We start from the raw sequence: 16,869 nt of genomic DNA, 5'->3' as shown, positions 1-16,869 counted from the left end.
TTCTTGTAATTCTTGTCAGATGGTTCATACTGAAGGTTCTGTCCTGTACTTCTGGGACTATGCCATTAGCATGATTTTAATTCTCTACACTTTCATTCACATGTACATGGTGTCCCTTAGCAAGATAAATGAAAATGGCAAGGTTATACTGCCCCTGAAGCTGACATTCGTGTCTGCATCATCAGCATCTTTCAGTCCCCTCTACTGCCTCTGATATGCGACACTGTTGGTTTAACATTCAACACTGAATGAACAGAAATTTCCTGCATGAAATATTAGTAAGGCTGAAGCCATTGACTGAAGTTAATGCTGTAAAGTCCATTCCCTAGTTGTAGATTCTATCCCTTACTGTAACAACTGTCTGAGGCTAAACTGAATTGTTTGCCATCCAATCAAACCCTTGTTCTTCCACTCTATGATTATCTCTGATCCTACAACCATTTGAAATCTCTATATTCCTCCAATTTTGACGAGCACAGCCCTAAAATTCATGACTCTGTCCTTCTGGCATCTATCCTTCTCTATGCCTAAACCCTAAGATCTGGAATTCTCTTTTAAATCTCTGCACATGTTGACATCTGTTTTCTCCTTAAGAAGATTCAAAAAACCTAATTTTTCTTTGACAAAAGCTTTGTCCCTTTCTTTGAATAGTGATTGTCATTATATGTGAATCAGTGTCAAATTTTCTTTGATAACATTCCTATTAAGTGTCTTTAGTTGCTGTACTGCTTATACAATGCAAATTGCTGAATGCAATGGGAACGGGTAAGTAACAAGCATTAAAGATTGAGATGTGCAATTTTTTAATGATAACAGATAGTAAAATTGTAAAAAAAGACTTACATTACTGAAAAAGGATGCGGCAATAAAGGAAGACTTTACTTTTGCTTATTCTTTGGGCTTCATGTTAAGAAGCCAAATTTTGGGTCACAACTCCCTGTTATTGAGTCTCTTTGAAACTATGAACGAACATTATATACAGGTCCTTGGTTCTTTTTACAAGTTGAACAGTTGTCATGCCAAATGTGATGTTTCTAAATTGGATCCAATAATCCTGGATATCATCCTGGATAAGGTCACAGAGCCATTACCTAAAAGATCCTCCACTTCTGAGTCTCGAGTTAGTCATTTTATGTGGCTGATAAGCAATTTTTCGAGCTGTGTTGCGAGCACCATTGGTAAAAACGATGTAAGTTGATGATCCCTTATTGCCTTTGAACTGAGACCCTTGCCAAACCATTACAGAAGACGGATGGGCGTCAACCACATGCTGTGGAACTGGAGTTAGATTTAGGCCAGATAGGTAAATGTAGCAGATTTCATTCCTCGAATTATATTTAGAGACAATTAGTGTCTGATTGAAAAGCCCTCGGTGGGAAGGGGATGCCGACAGAATTTCATCCAGTTGACCTTGCTGCCAATCCTTGTTCCACCATTACCGTACCCCCAGAACACTGAGTAAGCAAAACTTGGATTGGATTGTTTTTCTTTGATATCATTCCAGCAACAGTCAATGCAACCTGATTACATTACTGATGAAGTGAGCTTTTTTTACAACAATTCATGATCGCTTCATGGTTACCTGTAACATTAGACTAAAGAGTCTTAATTGGTTCTTTAAGATCTGATCAAAATGAATACAAGAAGACAAACTTTGTTATAAAGCAAATTTATTAGCTTCATCTACTTTAGATATATTGGAACAAATTATTATTAGCTTAAACTACTTTAGATACATGCAAGTTAATGAATGAATCTATTAGTTTAAACTACTTTAGACACATTCAACAAATAAGCCTCACATCTATCTGTCCATTGGGAACCCATTGGAGCTCAATTTCAACTTCCATGGCGCCATTCACAAACCAGGTCTGATGATGAAGGCCCACAAACTGTGAAAGTCGCCAATATTAATAGAGTACTAGATTTGATGTTACATGCTGAACTGCCTCTTCTGAGTACTTTCCCAAGCATTACACTGTACCTGATGGTCAAAAACAATTCCAGGTTTCACTGCAAAACGGCTTGTTCTCAGGTGTTATTCCTCTGCCCTATTAATTATTTATGTCCGATTATGCTATGTCCAATTAACCCTTAATGATCTGGCTTGGAGATATAATTTTTGGATTCATACTCCACATTACGATAACTGGGTCAAGCTTTCAATTCCAGTCTTCTTTTTTACTTCAGACCCATAACCAAAACCATCTAGAAGGAGAAGAGCAGGCGATAAATGGGAATGATATCATTGTCACCTGTAAGTTTCCCTCCGAGTCACTCACCATTCTGATTTGGAAACATGTCACTATTCCTTTAGTGTGGCTGAGTCAAAATCCTTGAACTTCCTCCCTAACTGCCTTGTGGGGTGTACATAAATGAAAGGGACTGTAGTGGTTAAGGATGGTAGCTCACCACCACCTTCTTGAGGACGACCAGAGATGGGCAATAAATGCTGGCCAAGCCAGCAAAACCCACATCCTTTGACTGAATTAAAAAAGCAGATCATAAATGCCTTCATTCCTAAACAAACAATTTTGTGGAATTATTTCTGTCACCTATCACCCACAATTCATCTTAATGTCAAATGTGATTCTTTCGCCTATCAGAAGAATGTACTAAAAACATACACGAGCCTCAATGTTGGCCTGACATTGGTGTTGTTTGCAACGTGCTAACTAATGTAAAGAAACTGCAGCACAGCAAAGTGGTTGATGATAATTTGTTTATTGTTTGAGTACAGCTTTAAAATAATTTTTATAGCTTGACAATAAAAAAATACTTATGTGTGTGCATGTCTTTTTGTGTGTACACATATATGCAATAGAAACTATAGATGTTATTATGCAGCACCCTGCTGTTTGCAGACATAGAACATGTACATATGCTGTTCCTACTTCAATACAACAAAGCCTTCTTTCATAGATAACAAGGTGTAGAGCTGGATGAACACAGCAGGCCAAGCAGCATCAGAGGAGCAGGAAGGCTGACGTTTCGGGCCTAGACCTTTCTTCAGAAATGAAGAGCCTCCCTCTCCCAGACCTGCAAAGGACCTCTCCTGTTTTTTATTCTTCGTAGGATCCACAACCTAAACTCACAATTCTACTCAGCTTTATTGGACACAAAAAAACCGTAAGTAGAGTAAACTTACTGGTGCCTACCACCCAAAACGGGCTTCCTCCACCCCCCAAATCCCCAACCCTATCCAGGACCTTCCCCACAATGTGCCCGCCACCACTGGCCATGTGGCCACTGTCGGAGCACCCATGGATGACGTCACATCCTCCGCCGCTGGGTACACCACTTCCAGGACAGTGAATGCCATCGACACCGCTGCTGATGCCACCACCTCCATTTCCGAGGCCAACGCCATAGACACTGAGGATGCACCTACCGTCACTGCTGCTACCTCCGGCGCTCCGCCCACCGCCGACGCCGATGCAACTCCGCCCACCACCACCGACGCAACTCCGCCCACAGCCGATGCCGACGTCGCTCCGCCCACTGCCTCCACAGCCAGCAGCTCCAGAGGAGACAGTAGCACCCAGCCCTGCCGAGTCTTCATCCCCCAGACCTCCCCCTTACTGAGGACGAATGGTCAGTCCTCAGTAAAAGGCTCACCTTTGTCCCCCTCCACCCACACATCAACGAATACCGGTCATGTTTGGACATAGAGTAGTTTTTCCGCCGCCTCCGCCTCCGCGATTACTTCTTCAATCGTGAGCCTAACCCTCCCTCTACTGACCCCTTCTCCCGCCTCCAACACACCCCCTCCTCCTGGACACCACCCCAAGGCCTCCTACCCTCCCTTGACCTCTTCATCTCCAACTGCCATCGTGACATCAGCATTTCTGAAGAAGGGTCTAGGCCCGAAATGTCAGCCTTCCTGCTCCTCTGCTGCTTGGCCTGCTGTGTTCATCCAGCTCTACACCTTGTTATCTCAGATTCTCCAGCATCTGCAGTTCTTGCTATCTCTGAAAGCCTTCTTTCATCCATTTTTCAGGGAAATGCCTTGACCAATCAGAGTCAACCAGCATTGTTTAAACAAAGTTTACAGTTAACTGCTAGTGATCATTAACTGTTCCATTCTACATGACAACACCTCTGCAAATAAGTGTCTACTTTCCAACTAATCAGCGGTCTTTCTCACAGACTATGAGACCACTTTCCCTTTTCTTTGCTATTTCTTGTAAATTGTCATGATCAGTGCAAATTGAAAAGCTTTGACAAAATGTGTCTTTTATCATCGACAATAGTTGCTATGCTGCAGCAGTTGACACAAGAATGACACTCTCCAGAGAAAGAATATCATGCTAGAAATGTGCAGATATCAGGAAAATTGTCAATGGAAATAAGCAAGATTACCATTAAGAGACTTATTTAAAGCCTAAGCTTGCAATCCATGTGCAGAAACTGATCAAAGTGGAACTGAGATAACAAGGTGTGGAGCTGGATGAACACAGCAGGCCAAGCAGCATCAGAGGAGCAGGAAGGGTGACGTTTCGGGCCTAGACCCTTCTTCATCCAGCTCTACACCTTGTTATCTCAGATTCTCCAGCATCTGCAGTTCCTACTATCTCCGAAGTGGAACTGACATGTGTAACAGCACATTCTGCTAATGCATGATCATAATTTTGTGACCATATTAATCAGGTAACTTAGATAACTTTGAACTCACCCATCTTTGCTATTCACATTATCTATGTCCCTCATGATATTACTATTTACGGAGCTTGACTCATTGAGGACATATACTCTGAATTTGCTCATAATGTTGACCATATATCAACCTCTGAAACATGTGACTTGATGATTTTCAGTTTGTTAATTGAATTACTTTTATGACACTTTGTGATGAATTGGTTACAAGAAAATAAAATTTGTATAACAAAAAGTACCGACAATCCATCAAAATACATTAATAGTTGAAGCTCCAAAAGTTCAAACTAAGCTCTTGTAGTTATAGATAATAATATTTGTCTCTGAGAGAAGAAGATTGAGAAAGTCAAGCCTCCTTATTTTGGTGATAGATTCTGTTAAAAATTATAATATTGCTGGGGATTGTCAGAAAGAGGCTCTTAGTCTGAACTTTATGTATCTAGAAGGTCTCTTTCATTTGTTTCTTAATGTATAACCACGCATACAGAAACAGGACAACATGGCACATTCTTCCCAAGAGATTATAAAATTTGCACTCATTGATATTGTACACTGCATACAGATGACAAACCTAAACATTTGTTATTTTGGCAGCAGTGATGCCAGTAGTCCAATTCTAACACATGTTTACCACAGCAATATATTTTTACAGCAATTGCAATTCAACAAACTATTGGAGAGTGTGGCATGGATTTAAATAATTTTGGTAAAACTGCACATTATTTTTATATGGGATTTAATTTAGTGCCCTCTGTTGTGGCAAGTTTGGTAGCACAAGCATTTAGTCAGGTGGAAAGGTGGTTGGTGGGGTCACAGTCACCAATGTTTGCATTGATTTAATCTCACAATTCTTTTTCTTCTGCAGGGGCATCCGAGCTACTTGCATGCAGTGACTTTCAAAGTCAGACATCAATGTTGTGAATGGCTTCACCAAGCACCATGTATGAACCCTGTCAGAGTGTCAGAACTTTGTGGGAAGCTAGGGAAGTGATTGATGGGGCCCCTTGCTGAGATATTTTTGTCATTGAGAGCCACAGGTGACGTGCCGGAAGACTGGAATGTGGCTAATGTGATGCCGTTATTTAAGGAAGATGGCAAGGAGAAGCCTTGGAACTGTAGACCAGTGATAGGTAAATTGTTGGAGGGGATTCTGAGGGTAGGATTTACATGTATTTGGAAAGGCGATGATTGATTAGAGATAGTCAGCATTGATTTGTGCATTGGAAATCATGTCTCACTTTGAGTTTTTTAAAGAAGTGACAAAAATTTTGATGAAGGCAGGGTGGTGAGCATTGTCTATATGGACTTCAGGATGGTATGTGACAAGGTTCCACATGGTAGACTTGTTAGCAAAGTTAGATCACATGAAATCCAGGGAGAGCTAGCCAATTGGTTACAAAATTGGCTTGAAGGGAAGAGACAGAGGGTGATCGTGGAGGGTTGTTTTTCGGACTGGAAGCCTGCGACCACTGGTGTGCCACAAGGATTGGGGCTGGGTCCACTGCTTTTTTGTCATTTGTACAATTGGTTTGGATGTGAATATTTCTTGGTTAGTAAGTTTACAGATGACACCAAAATAGGTGGTGTAGTAGACAGTGAAGAAGATTATCACAAAGTACAACAGGACCTTGATCATATGGGCCAATTGGCCAAAAGTGGCAGATGGAGTTTAATTTAGGTAAATGTGAGGTGTTTGTTATAAAGCGGATGTTGAACCCCCCTGATAACTAAAATGTAATCACCCTAAGAGGACTGCCTCACCCTATAGTGTGTTATAAGGAGTGTGAAAAGTGGTGTAATTTGCCTTTCTGCAACTTCTAGTGGTTAAACAAAATAAACCCCTGACACTCACTTTGCGATCAACAAGTATCAATTTATTTATCTAACTCCAACAGTGAACGAATTAAATTATTAACAAAGCAAATAAATCCCTTCTAACTACTAACTATTTGTGAATAAAACAAGATTCTAAAGTATGTTGTTCTAATAAATACAAGCCACACCTATATATTGGGGTGGCACGGTGGCACAGTGGTTAGGACTGTTGCCTCACAGTGCCAGGGACCCGGGTTCGATCCTAGCCTTGGGTGACTGTCTGTGTGGAGTTTGCACATTCTCCCCGTGTCTGCGTGGGTTTCCTCCAGGTGCACCGGTTTCCTCCCACAGTCCAAAGATGTGCAGGCTAGTTCGATTGGCCATGCTAAATTGCTCATAGTGTTCAGGGAGGTGTAGATTAGGTGGGTTATAGGGGGATGGGTCTGGGTGGGATGCTCTGAGGTTCGGTGTGGACTTGTTGGGCCGAAGGGCCTGTTTCCACACTGTAGGGATTCTATGATTCAAAACAAAAATAATAAAAACAGAATTTAGTCTGTTGAAAATACAGCCAGGTTACATGTTTTCCAGAATGCTCTGTACCTTCTCTGTCAAATGTTCTGTCAAGAACGCCTTCTCTGTCAAATTCTTCTCTCAGGAATATTAATTAGTTGTGCTGTAGATACCTTTGATTTAGATGGTTCTTTCTCTAAAATGTAGAGAAGAATATGAGAGCTAGTGATTCTCTCTTGAGAGCTGAGAGATGTTAACTCTTGTAGATGGCAGTTTGCTCTCCTGTCTTGCCCAACTGCCCCTTCTTTTATACCCTTAATGATATCTCAATTCCGTAAAATTGAATTGGTCCTATGTTGTCAAAACCATCAGATTTAAATTTAATTGGTTTTCGGTATCTAAGTGCCTGATTCAAATTAATTGGCTAAATTCAAAACTTATTGCCTTGATAATAAAACAAAATTGTTGCTTGACCTGCTAACTATACATTCTTTTGTTATAAATGTTTCAGTTCAGGTGTTCTGTGCAACTTCAAACCCACAAGCTGCTGCCCACAGGCATCCTTTTTTGAATCTCTAAGCACAGAAAAAGGGCATCATCTTTTAAAGGAAACATGCACTGCTTCACCCCTGGCATTTTAGAAACACCAAATTCTAACTTCCTTCTTCCTAATCCACAAGCACTCTCCCCAACTTGCATTTTGGGAGTTGGGTCCTGGAGAGTGTTGTTGAACAAAAAAATCTTGGAGTGCAGTTTCATAATTCCTTGAAAGTGGAGTCACAAGTGGATAGCGAAGAAGGCACTTGGAATACTGGCCTTTATTGGTCAGTGCATTGAGTATAGGAGCTGCGATGTCACGTTGCGGCTGTATAGGACATTGGTAGACCACTTTTGGAATATTGTCTTCAATTCTGGTCTGCCTGCTATACGAAAGAAGTTGTTAAACTTGAAAGGGAAGCTATTGGAGATAATTCTTAGATTTACACACATTTGGGAAAGCATGGCCTAATTAGGGACAGTCAGTATGGCTTTGTGCAGAGTAGTTCATGTCTTACTAACATGATTGAATTTTTTGACAAAGTGACAAAGGTGATCACTGAGGGTAGAGTAGTGGATGTTGTTTATATGGATTTGAGTAAGGCTTTTGACAAGGTCCCTCATAGTAGGATCATCCAGAAGATTAAGATGCATGGGATCCATGGTGGCCTGGCCACGTGGATTCAGAATTGGCTTGCCCATAGAAGACAGAGGGTAGTGGTGGAAGGGTGTTTTTCAAGGTGGAGGTCCATGATTAGTGGAGTTGTGCAGGGATCCATACTGGGACATCTGCTGTTTGTGATACATATAAACGACTTAGATGAAAATGTAGACAGGTGCAGTTAATAAGTTTGCAGATGATACAAAGATGAGTGAAGTTGTGGATATTGTAGAAGGTTGTCAAAGGATACAGCAGGATATAGATTAGTTGCAGATATGAGCAGAGAAATGGCGGTTGGAGATTAATCTGGGTAAGTGTGAGGTGCAGCATTTTTGGAGATCAAATGTTAAGGAAATGTATACACTTAATGGCAGGACTCTGGACAGTATTGATGAACAGAAGGACTATGGGATTCAAGTATATAGCTCCCTAAAAGTGGCCATGCAAGTAGATAAGGTGGTAAAGAAGGTGTATGGCATGTTTGCCTTTATTGGCCAGGGAATTGAGTACAAGAGTCAGGATGTCAAGTTGCGGCTTTATAAGACTTTGGTTAGGCCATGCTCAATTCTGGTCGCCACATTACGGGAAGGATGTGAAGGCTTTGGAAAGGGTGCAGAAGAGGTTTACCAGGAATCTGCCTGGATTAGAGGGTTTCAGCTGTAAGGAGAGGCTAGAAAAACTTGTGTTGTTTTCTCTGGAGAGGCGGAGGCTGAGGGGACACTTGAGAGAACTCTATAAAGTTATGAGATGCATAGATAGGGTTGACAGTCAGAATCTTTTTCCCAGAGATGAAATATCTAATACTAGAGGACATGTGTTTAAGGTTAGAGGGGGAAACTTCAAAGGAGACATGAGGGGCAGGTTTTTTACACAGGGTGTGGTAGAAGTCTTGAGCGCACTACCAGTCCAAGGAACTTTTCGATAAGCACGTGAATATGCAAGGAATGGAGGGATATGGACCAAGGGCAGGCAGAAGTGATTTGGTTAATTTGGTGTCATGTTCAACATAACATCTTAGGCCAAAGGGCTCGTTCCCCTATCTGTGCATCTGTACAGTTCTATGTTCTATTATCAATGTGCAGAAAAGATTTACAGGGATGTTGCTGGGTTTGATGGTTTGGGCTATAGGAAGACATTGAATAAGCTGGGGCTATTTTCCCTGGAGCATCAAAGGCTGAGGGGTGACCTTATTAGAGGTTTATAAAATAATGAGGGGCATGGATAGAGTGAATATCCCAGGTTATCTGTCCAGGGTAGGGGAGTCCAAAACTAAAGGTGAAAGGGAAAAGATATAAAACAGACCTAATGGCCAACCTTTTCAAGCAGTGTAGTGCATACATGGAATAAGCTGCCACAGGAAGAGGAGGAGACTGGTACAATTGCAACATTTAAAAGGCATCTGGATGGTACATGAATGGGAAGGGTTTAGTGGGATATTTGGCCAAACGCTGGCAAATGGGACTAGATTAATTAAGGATATCTGGTCAGCTGAACAACTTTATGCGTGGCTGCATGGGCATGCAACCACGCAGCTTGGGGGGAAAGTCACCTGTCAACTTCCCAGAACCACCCGGAATGCCTTCCTGCCTCACTACTAATTGAAACATTTAAGTGGGTAATTAATGGTATTTAGCCAATTGGCAGGTGGGAGACAGCTACGTGGGAAATCTGAAATGGTCTTCGGGGTTCCTTCAACAATAGGAACTCAATGTCTCATTGAAAGACAGGTCTTGCCCTTGGTGCCCTCAATCCCCTCCCCCACACCCTATCATATCTCACATATCAATTGCAATCCTTCACCTGGGAGGGATGGGAGTGTATACCAATAGGATATACCGTTTCCCAGTTGAATATCTGATTGACATTTAATGTTGCGGGCCTTCTTGAAAAGAGGTCACCTCTCCAGCACCAGGAGACATCCCATTGTCTCCATTAAATATTGCCATTGGCATACACAACTACCATTTTAAAACTCATAGAGGTAAACAATAATCATAAGCTGAAACCTGCACAAGCTTAATAGGCTAAATTTTGTGACAGAAAAAGTGGTGGAATAACAGTTTTCATGGTTATTCACATAGAGATTAGAAAGCAATCTTGAACACACACATACAATTTACAAGAAGAAATTAAAGAGTTCCTGTTCAGGATACCCTGTTTCTTCAACGTTGCACAATATTGATATGTTGCCAGCAGACTGTACAATATACAAATAGAATGTTGTGTCATTGCTTTACTTACCTTTTGTACCTATTAGTCTCACTATAAAGGTTAGGGTTTGTCCATTCCATCATAACTAGCTTTTAAATTCTGCAATATGTCTCAATTACCATCTTACTATCTTATTTTATGACTCTAAAAATGAATTTTACAAGTGTATGGTGTTATTTCTGCAGATTCTAGTGATTGTTGAAGATTTTAATGTTTTTCATTTACTTTTTTTTACCTATTTTAAAACTGAACTTCACCTTTCGTTGTTTGTTTTGTTTTATACACATAATTTAACACTCAATTAATTCTCTAATTTGCATTTCTTGGTTCATTCTCTGCTTTACTAATAATTGATGAAATCTGATTTGTTGGGAGACCAAATTTTTCATCTTGTTCACATAGAATGCTGCACTTGTGGCTCCTTGATGACAGTGAATTTCAGTATAAATCCCATAGAAAGCCTGATGTCAAGTGTAGACATAATATATAGTACATATCTTTATTCACCACTGACAGCAAATTCCAGGCAAATTTGGGAGTCTGAATGTCTGTTGCATGAGCAAATGACTGTCCATGTTACTGAAAAAACGAGCTTGCCTTCATTTGGTAATGGAATGCACTCTTTAGTTCTCAACATAAACATTCCAAAGTGAATTAAGGCTTGGGCTATGTTGTTCTTCAATTTGTATCATAATTCTAGAGTTAGAGAGTTTTAGAGTTATAGAGCTTTTACAGCATGGTAAAAGGTCCTTGGCTCATCGTATCTATGCCTGTCATCAAGCATTTATGATGTGAAGGTGCCTGTGTTGGACTGGTGGGGCAAAGTCAGAAGTCACACAACACCAGATTATAGTCCAACAGGCTATTTTAAATCACAAGCTTTAGAAGCACTGCTCCTTCATCAGGTGAAATCTTCAGCTGATGAAGGAGCAGCACTTTGAAAGCTTGTGATTTCAAATAAACCTGTTGGACAATAACCAGGTATTGTGTGATTTCTCGTCAAGCATTTATTTATTCTAATCATATTTTCCAGCACTTGGCCCATAACTTTGTATGGCATTTCAAGTGCATTGAGTGTGGGAGTTGGGAGGTCATATTGTGGCTGTATAGGACATTGGTTAGGCCACTTTTGGAATACTGTGTTTAGTTTTGGTCTCCATGCTTTAGGAAAGATTTTGTTAGACTTGAAGTAATTCAGAAAAGATTTACAAGGATGTTGCCAGAATTGGAGGGCTTCAGCTATAAGGAGCAGTTGAATAGGCTGGGGCTATTTTTCCTGGAGTGTTGGAGGCTGAGGGGTGACCTTGTAGAGGTTTATAAAATTCTGAGGGGTATTGATTGGGTGAATAGTGAAGGTCTTTTCACAGGTTAGGGGAGTTAAAAACTAGAGGACATAGTTTTACAGTGAGAAGGGAAAGATTTAAAAGGGACCTAAAGGGGCAACTTTTCACACTGAGGTGGTGCATGTATGGAATGAGCTGTCAGAGGAAGTGGTGGAGGCTGGTACAATTATAACATTTGAAGGCATCTGGTTGGGTATATGAATAGGATGCTTTTAGAGGGATATGAGCCCAATGCAGGCAAATGAGACTAGGTTAATTTAGGATACCTGGTCATCATGGATGAATTGGACAGAAGGGTCTGTTTCTGTGTAGTACATCTCTATGACTGTATGACTCTAACCACATTTAAATACTTTTTAAATTATCTTGATGATTCCTCTACCTCTACTAGTGAGTTTAGCCTGATACCCTTCAACCTCCGAGTGAAAATAAAACTTCAAACAAAAACAGAAATTGCAGGAAAAAAATCAAATTCAGCCTTTTGCTTCTTAATGTAAAACCTCTATCCCCTGGTTACTGACACCTCTACTGGAGGGAAATGTTCTTTTCCATCTACCCTATCTATGCCCCTCATTACTTGAATCAAATCCTTCGTCAGCCTTCTCTGCTGTAAGGAAAACAACCTTAGCATATCTAGCCTCTCTTCACAACTGAATCACTCTAGTCTAGCCAACATCCTAGTGAATTTCACCTGTACCCTTTGGAATGCAATCACATCCTTCCCTATTGTGGTGACCCAAACTACACAAAGAACTCCAGCAATGGTCCAACTAATGTGGTATACAAGTCCATTGTTACTTCTTTCATCTTGTACTCAACGTTTTGACTAATAGAGGCAACTATCCCTTATGTTTTCCTAACCATCTTATTTACCTGGCCTGCTACTTCAGGATCTATGGATATGCACACAAGCTCCTTCGGATCCTCCATACTTCCCGGCCTCCTGCAATTCAAGTGTACTCCCTTCCCCAAAATGCATCACTTCACACCCTTGAGGATTAAATTCCATTTGCCGCTGTTCAGCCCATCTGATTAGTCTGACTGTAATGTCCTGTGGAGCGAAAGCCTCGCTATTTTCGTGTCATCTGCCAACGTACGCATCGAACCGGCAACATTTTATTAATATGATGAGATGTCCCTCGGTTGCATTAAAGTGGCTCTATGAAGTGTATACACGCCGGACTAAATCCATCGATCTGGAACGTTAGCTCCGTTTCTCTCACCACGAACGCTGTCTAAGTTGCTGAGTATTTTTAGAGTCTCCTGCTTTCCACCCGTCCGGTATTTTAATTGTGTGCTGACTTTATTATACCTGGCATTCTAAAGAATCAGGCTTTCTTCTGCAGCTAGTGCTTGATTTCGATAGAGTAATCGCATTTTATTTATTCCGCTATATGCCCACAGCCATCAGCTATTAACTGGTATCAATTCAGATCGCAACACAGCGTGTGACTATGTATTAAACATACATTGTGTTATTCCAGATCAAAGGAAAGAACATCTCAGCTGCATCTTTTGGGTTTCGAGTCGACCGCCCACAAAATTGCAAAGCTGAAGTCTCAAATATGACAATATTATATCTGTCACGCTTCATTAAACTGAGCTGTTGATGCCAAAAAAAAAGTCCTTGAGCTTTCCAGCTTCTATTTGGAAATTAAGTTAGCCCTTTCCCCTCGGCGTCAAAAACTGAAACGTTGAGATGAAAGGGCTGAATGTGCTGAGAGGGCAATGGACCTGATCTCTGGTTCCTATGGTGAAAGGTCTTGGCGTCCACTAATTTGCGTCTGTGCTTAAACCCGCAGCGAATCACCGGGTAGCCGGTCACATCGGACTCTGTTGTCGGAGAACAATTACTCCACCAGTACCATCTGAACAGCAGCAAAGCAAGTTTCGTCAAACATCGGGTTAAGTGCAGCGAGTTCTGGTTGCGTCTAAACGGTACAGTATGTGCGTTTAATTTGAATCTAAATGTGCATGCTGTATGGTTAAATGAGCTAGAAAATAATTCAATTAGCTATTAGACAAACAAACATGCCGCCCCTGTACGGAGGTAGAGTAGGATAAAATGTAATTGCTAGTCTTTTTCCCTATCTCATGTTTTTTTTTGTTAAAGTGCATTGGAAGTCCTTTGGTGCTAAATGCTTGCTTTTTCTTTCCTTGATCTATTTAGTAAACATTCATCTGTTGGTGATTGCTAAGAAAGATGGCAACGACTTCGCGGTAATTTGAAATAAAATTGCAAAATGTAATTACTGACAGCACACCAAAGGCTGCAGCAGATCGCTACAGTTTTAAATAGAGGTCCGAAGGATAGCAAATATATACAAAAATCATATTTCGCCCCGCCAGTTCACTCCGTCATTGTGGAAAATTAAGGACTGATCTTATCTCCGGAAAGAAAAGCTTTTTTTTTAAAAAGGAATTTATCTTTTCATTTAACCTCCAAGTACAGCTAGAGTTCATAGGATTGCTGGCAGTATTATGTCACTGAGTAAGCTTTACCAATAAACTTTGATTTTTTTGTCCAGTTACTGTGTTGAATTGTCAATCAAACACTCAAGTATTGGATCTTCTAAATGAAGTCCTCAAATCTGTCTAGTGTTTCTAAGGTGCACGGTTTTCTCTCTGCTGTAGTATTTACAATAAGCAAAACTGTGAGCGATTCCACCACACTAGCATTAAAAACATGGAAAATCTCTCTCCGAATCCGGTATCTTCGAACATCTCCTGCGCGGACCAGCAGGCGAATTGTTTGTCCGCAAATGGCAATGGGACCAATTCGACACGGCCAGGTCTATACCCTGATTTTTACATTGCTATCCCTGTCATATATTCCGTTATATGTGCCGTTGGGTTAACGGGTAACACAGCTGTCATTTATGTTATACTCAAAGCTCCGAAAATGAAAACGGTGACAAACATGTTCATACTAAACCTAGCCATCGCCGATGAACTTTTCACTCTGGTTTTACCCATAAACATTGCTGACTACCTGCTGCTTCAGTGGCCCTTTGGCGAGCTGATGTGTAAATTAATCATTTCCATCGACCAATACAACACGTTCTCAAGCATTTACTTTTTGACTGTCATGAGCATTGATCGTTACCTGGTGGTCCTGGCCACCGCGAGGTCCAAGAAAATGTCTTATCGTACTTATAGAGCGGCTAAGATAGTCTGTATATGTGTTTGGCTCTTCGTCACTGTCACCATTTTGCCCTTCACAATTTTTGGCAAGATTCACGATGACGAAGGCAGGCTGCAATGTGTCTATGTGTTTCCATCTCCTGAGATTCTGTGGTGGAAAGCTAGTCGGATCTATACTCTCCTAGTGGGATTCACCATCCCAGTGTCCACAATTTGCATCCTGTACTCAATGATGTTACTCAGGTTGAGAAACATGCGCTTGAACACCAACGCCAAAGCTCTGGACAAAGCGAAGAAAAAGGTTACATTAATGGTGGTGATTATTCTAGCAGTCTGTCTTTTCTGTTGGACACCTTACCATTTGAGCACGATATTAGCTTTAACAACAGATATTCAACAGACCACGCTCATCATTGGAATCTCCTACTTTATCACTAGCCTGAGCTATGCGAATAGTTGTCTTAATCCTTTCCTCTATGCCTTTCTAGATGATAGCTTCAGAAGGAGCTTTCGGAAACTGGTAGAATGCAGAACAACACCCTGATATTTATAGTTTTGATGAACGCATCTGGTTATTCAATGTAGCACGTTTATTTTAATTACTGTCTCCTTCAAGGGCATCCTGCTGTAAATACCTTCAGAAATGCCCTCTGATACATTCAAAAGCCTTTCATGAAATAATTATGTTTGGGGACTAAAAATGGGGTTTCCCATTTATTAAAGTAGCAGATTGTCTGGAATTTCTCCTGTCATGTGATATAAAATTAAAATATGCATGCAATTAAAATTGTATTTAACTTAAAATCCAGGATAAAGTTAATGTGCATGGTTTGAATTGTTCTTCAATTATATTCTATGTAAGAGTAATGAGTGCATGCTTGTGATAACTTGTGTTAGACTTTTACACAATATATAGCAATAGTGTTTAAATGTCAGAAAAAAAATTCCTTCACTGCTTGCTTTCGTATATTTTACAACCTGAAACTTTTATTACAAACCTTAAGATCAAAATTATGTACACAGCTCCTGTTAAATATCATGAAGACCACCAATTTTCATGATGTAATTGCAAAATCTTCATTATAAATCAGTTACTTAATTTGCATTATCTTAGATAATAAGCTGTTCAGTAAATGTTTCTTATTCATCATTTTGACTGCTGTTTTCTTTATCTACTAAGAAGATTCTGAATCACTGACAGAAAATAGGATGCTTGCCAATGCAATCATGTTCTACTTTCTATCTGACATCGGCTTCTTCAGAGATGACCGTAGAAGTTTGCTCTTAATGCAGTTTCTAATGACCTGTGACAAATGCATTATAATGAAACCATTTTTTCATCTAGTCATGTTTAGTAAATAATGAAAGTGATTACAAATTAGTACAATTTTGTTTAATAAATATAAGATAGATGGGCAGCAGATTTTTAGTATTTGCATTTCAGTTTCAAATTGAAGACACACAGATGCAAAATTCCTGCTTTAGCATTTAGTAATAGATAGTTTTAAAAAAAAGTAACATTGCTATAGTCTTACCAGACCATTTGTTGCTTTCTTATCAGAGAGAGATGACTGGTGTATTTTAAACTGAGGGTCACCATGCCTCAGACAAGTGGAGAGGTTGAGTAACCTGAGCCAGTGCACAGTGTTAAATAATGCAAAATTAACCATTCAATTGTTTTAGTCACCATTTGAGAAACTTGAAAGCTGTAGGTTACTGACTTGTCATGCTGAAGCAACAAAAAAATTCTTGCCGCAAAAATGCATATATATTTCAGAGCAACATTTTGTTTTGAGGGTTTTTCTCCAACATAAATACTGTAGTTACCATGCACAAGTCATTATCATTCAGCTATGTGAGAATTGTGCTATAGTTAACAAAAAAAATCCCAAAATTTTTAATTGAATCAGAGATAGTAGGAACTGCAGATGCTGGAGAATCCGAGACAACAAGGTGCAGGGCTGGATGAACACAGCAGGCCAAGCAGCATCA

The 16,869-nt window shown here is 40.3% G+C and overlaps 1 protein-coding gene across 1 annotated transcript; it reads left to right on the top strand.

Annotated features, from left to right (window-relative positions):
• Positions 1-13,518: 13,518 nt before the first annotated feature.
• On the top strand, positions 13,519-15,699 carry LOC109931355 (neuropeptides B/W receptor type 1-like). The gene is made up of 2 exons (XM_020530641.2): positions 13,519-13,671; positions 13,904-15,699. The coding sequence occupies exon 2, from the start codon at positions 14,420-14,422 to the stop codon at positions 15,419-15,421; it is 1,002 nt and encodes a 333-aa protein (XP_020386230.1). The 5' UTR covers positions 13,519-13,671; positions 13,904-14,419; the 3' UTR covers positions 15,422-15,699.
• Positions 15,700-16,869: the final 1,170 nt, after the last annotated feature.

This window comes from Rhincodon typus, chromosome 4, assembly GCF_021869965.1.
Source record: "Rhincodon typus isolate 14 chromosome 4, sRhiTyp1.1, whole genome shotgun sequence".
Taxonomy (NCBI): Eukaryota; Metazoa; Chordata; class Chondrichthyes; order Orectolobiformes; family Rhincodontidae; genus Rhincodon; species Rhincodon typus.
Note: the sequence above shows the minus strand (reverse complement) of the source record. Positions and strands in the feature narration are given on the sequence as shown.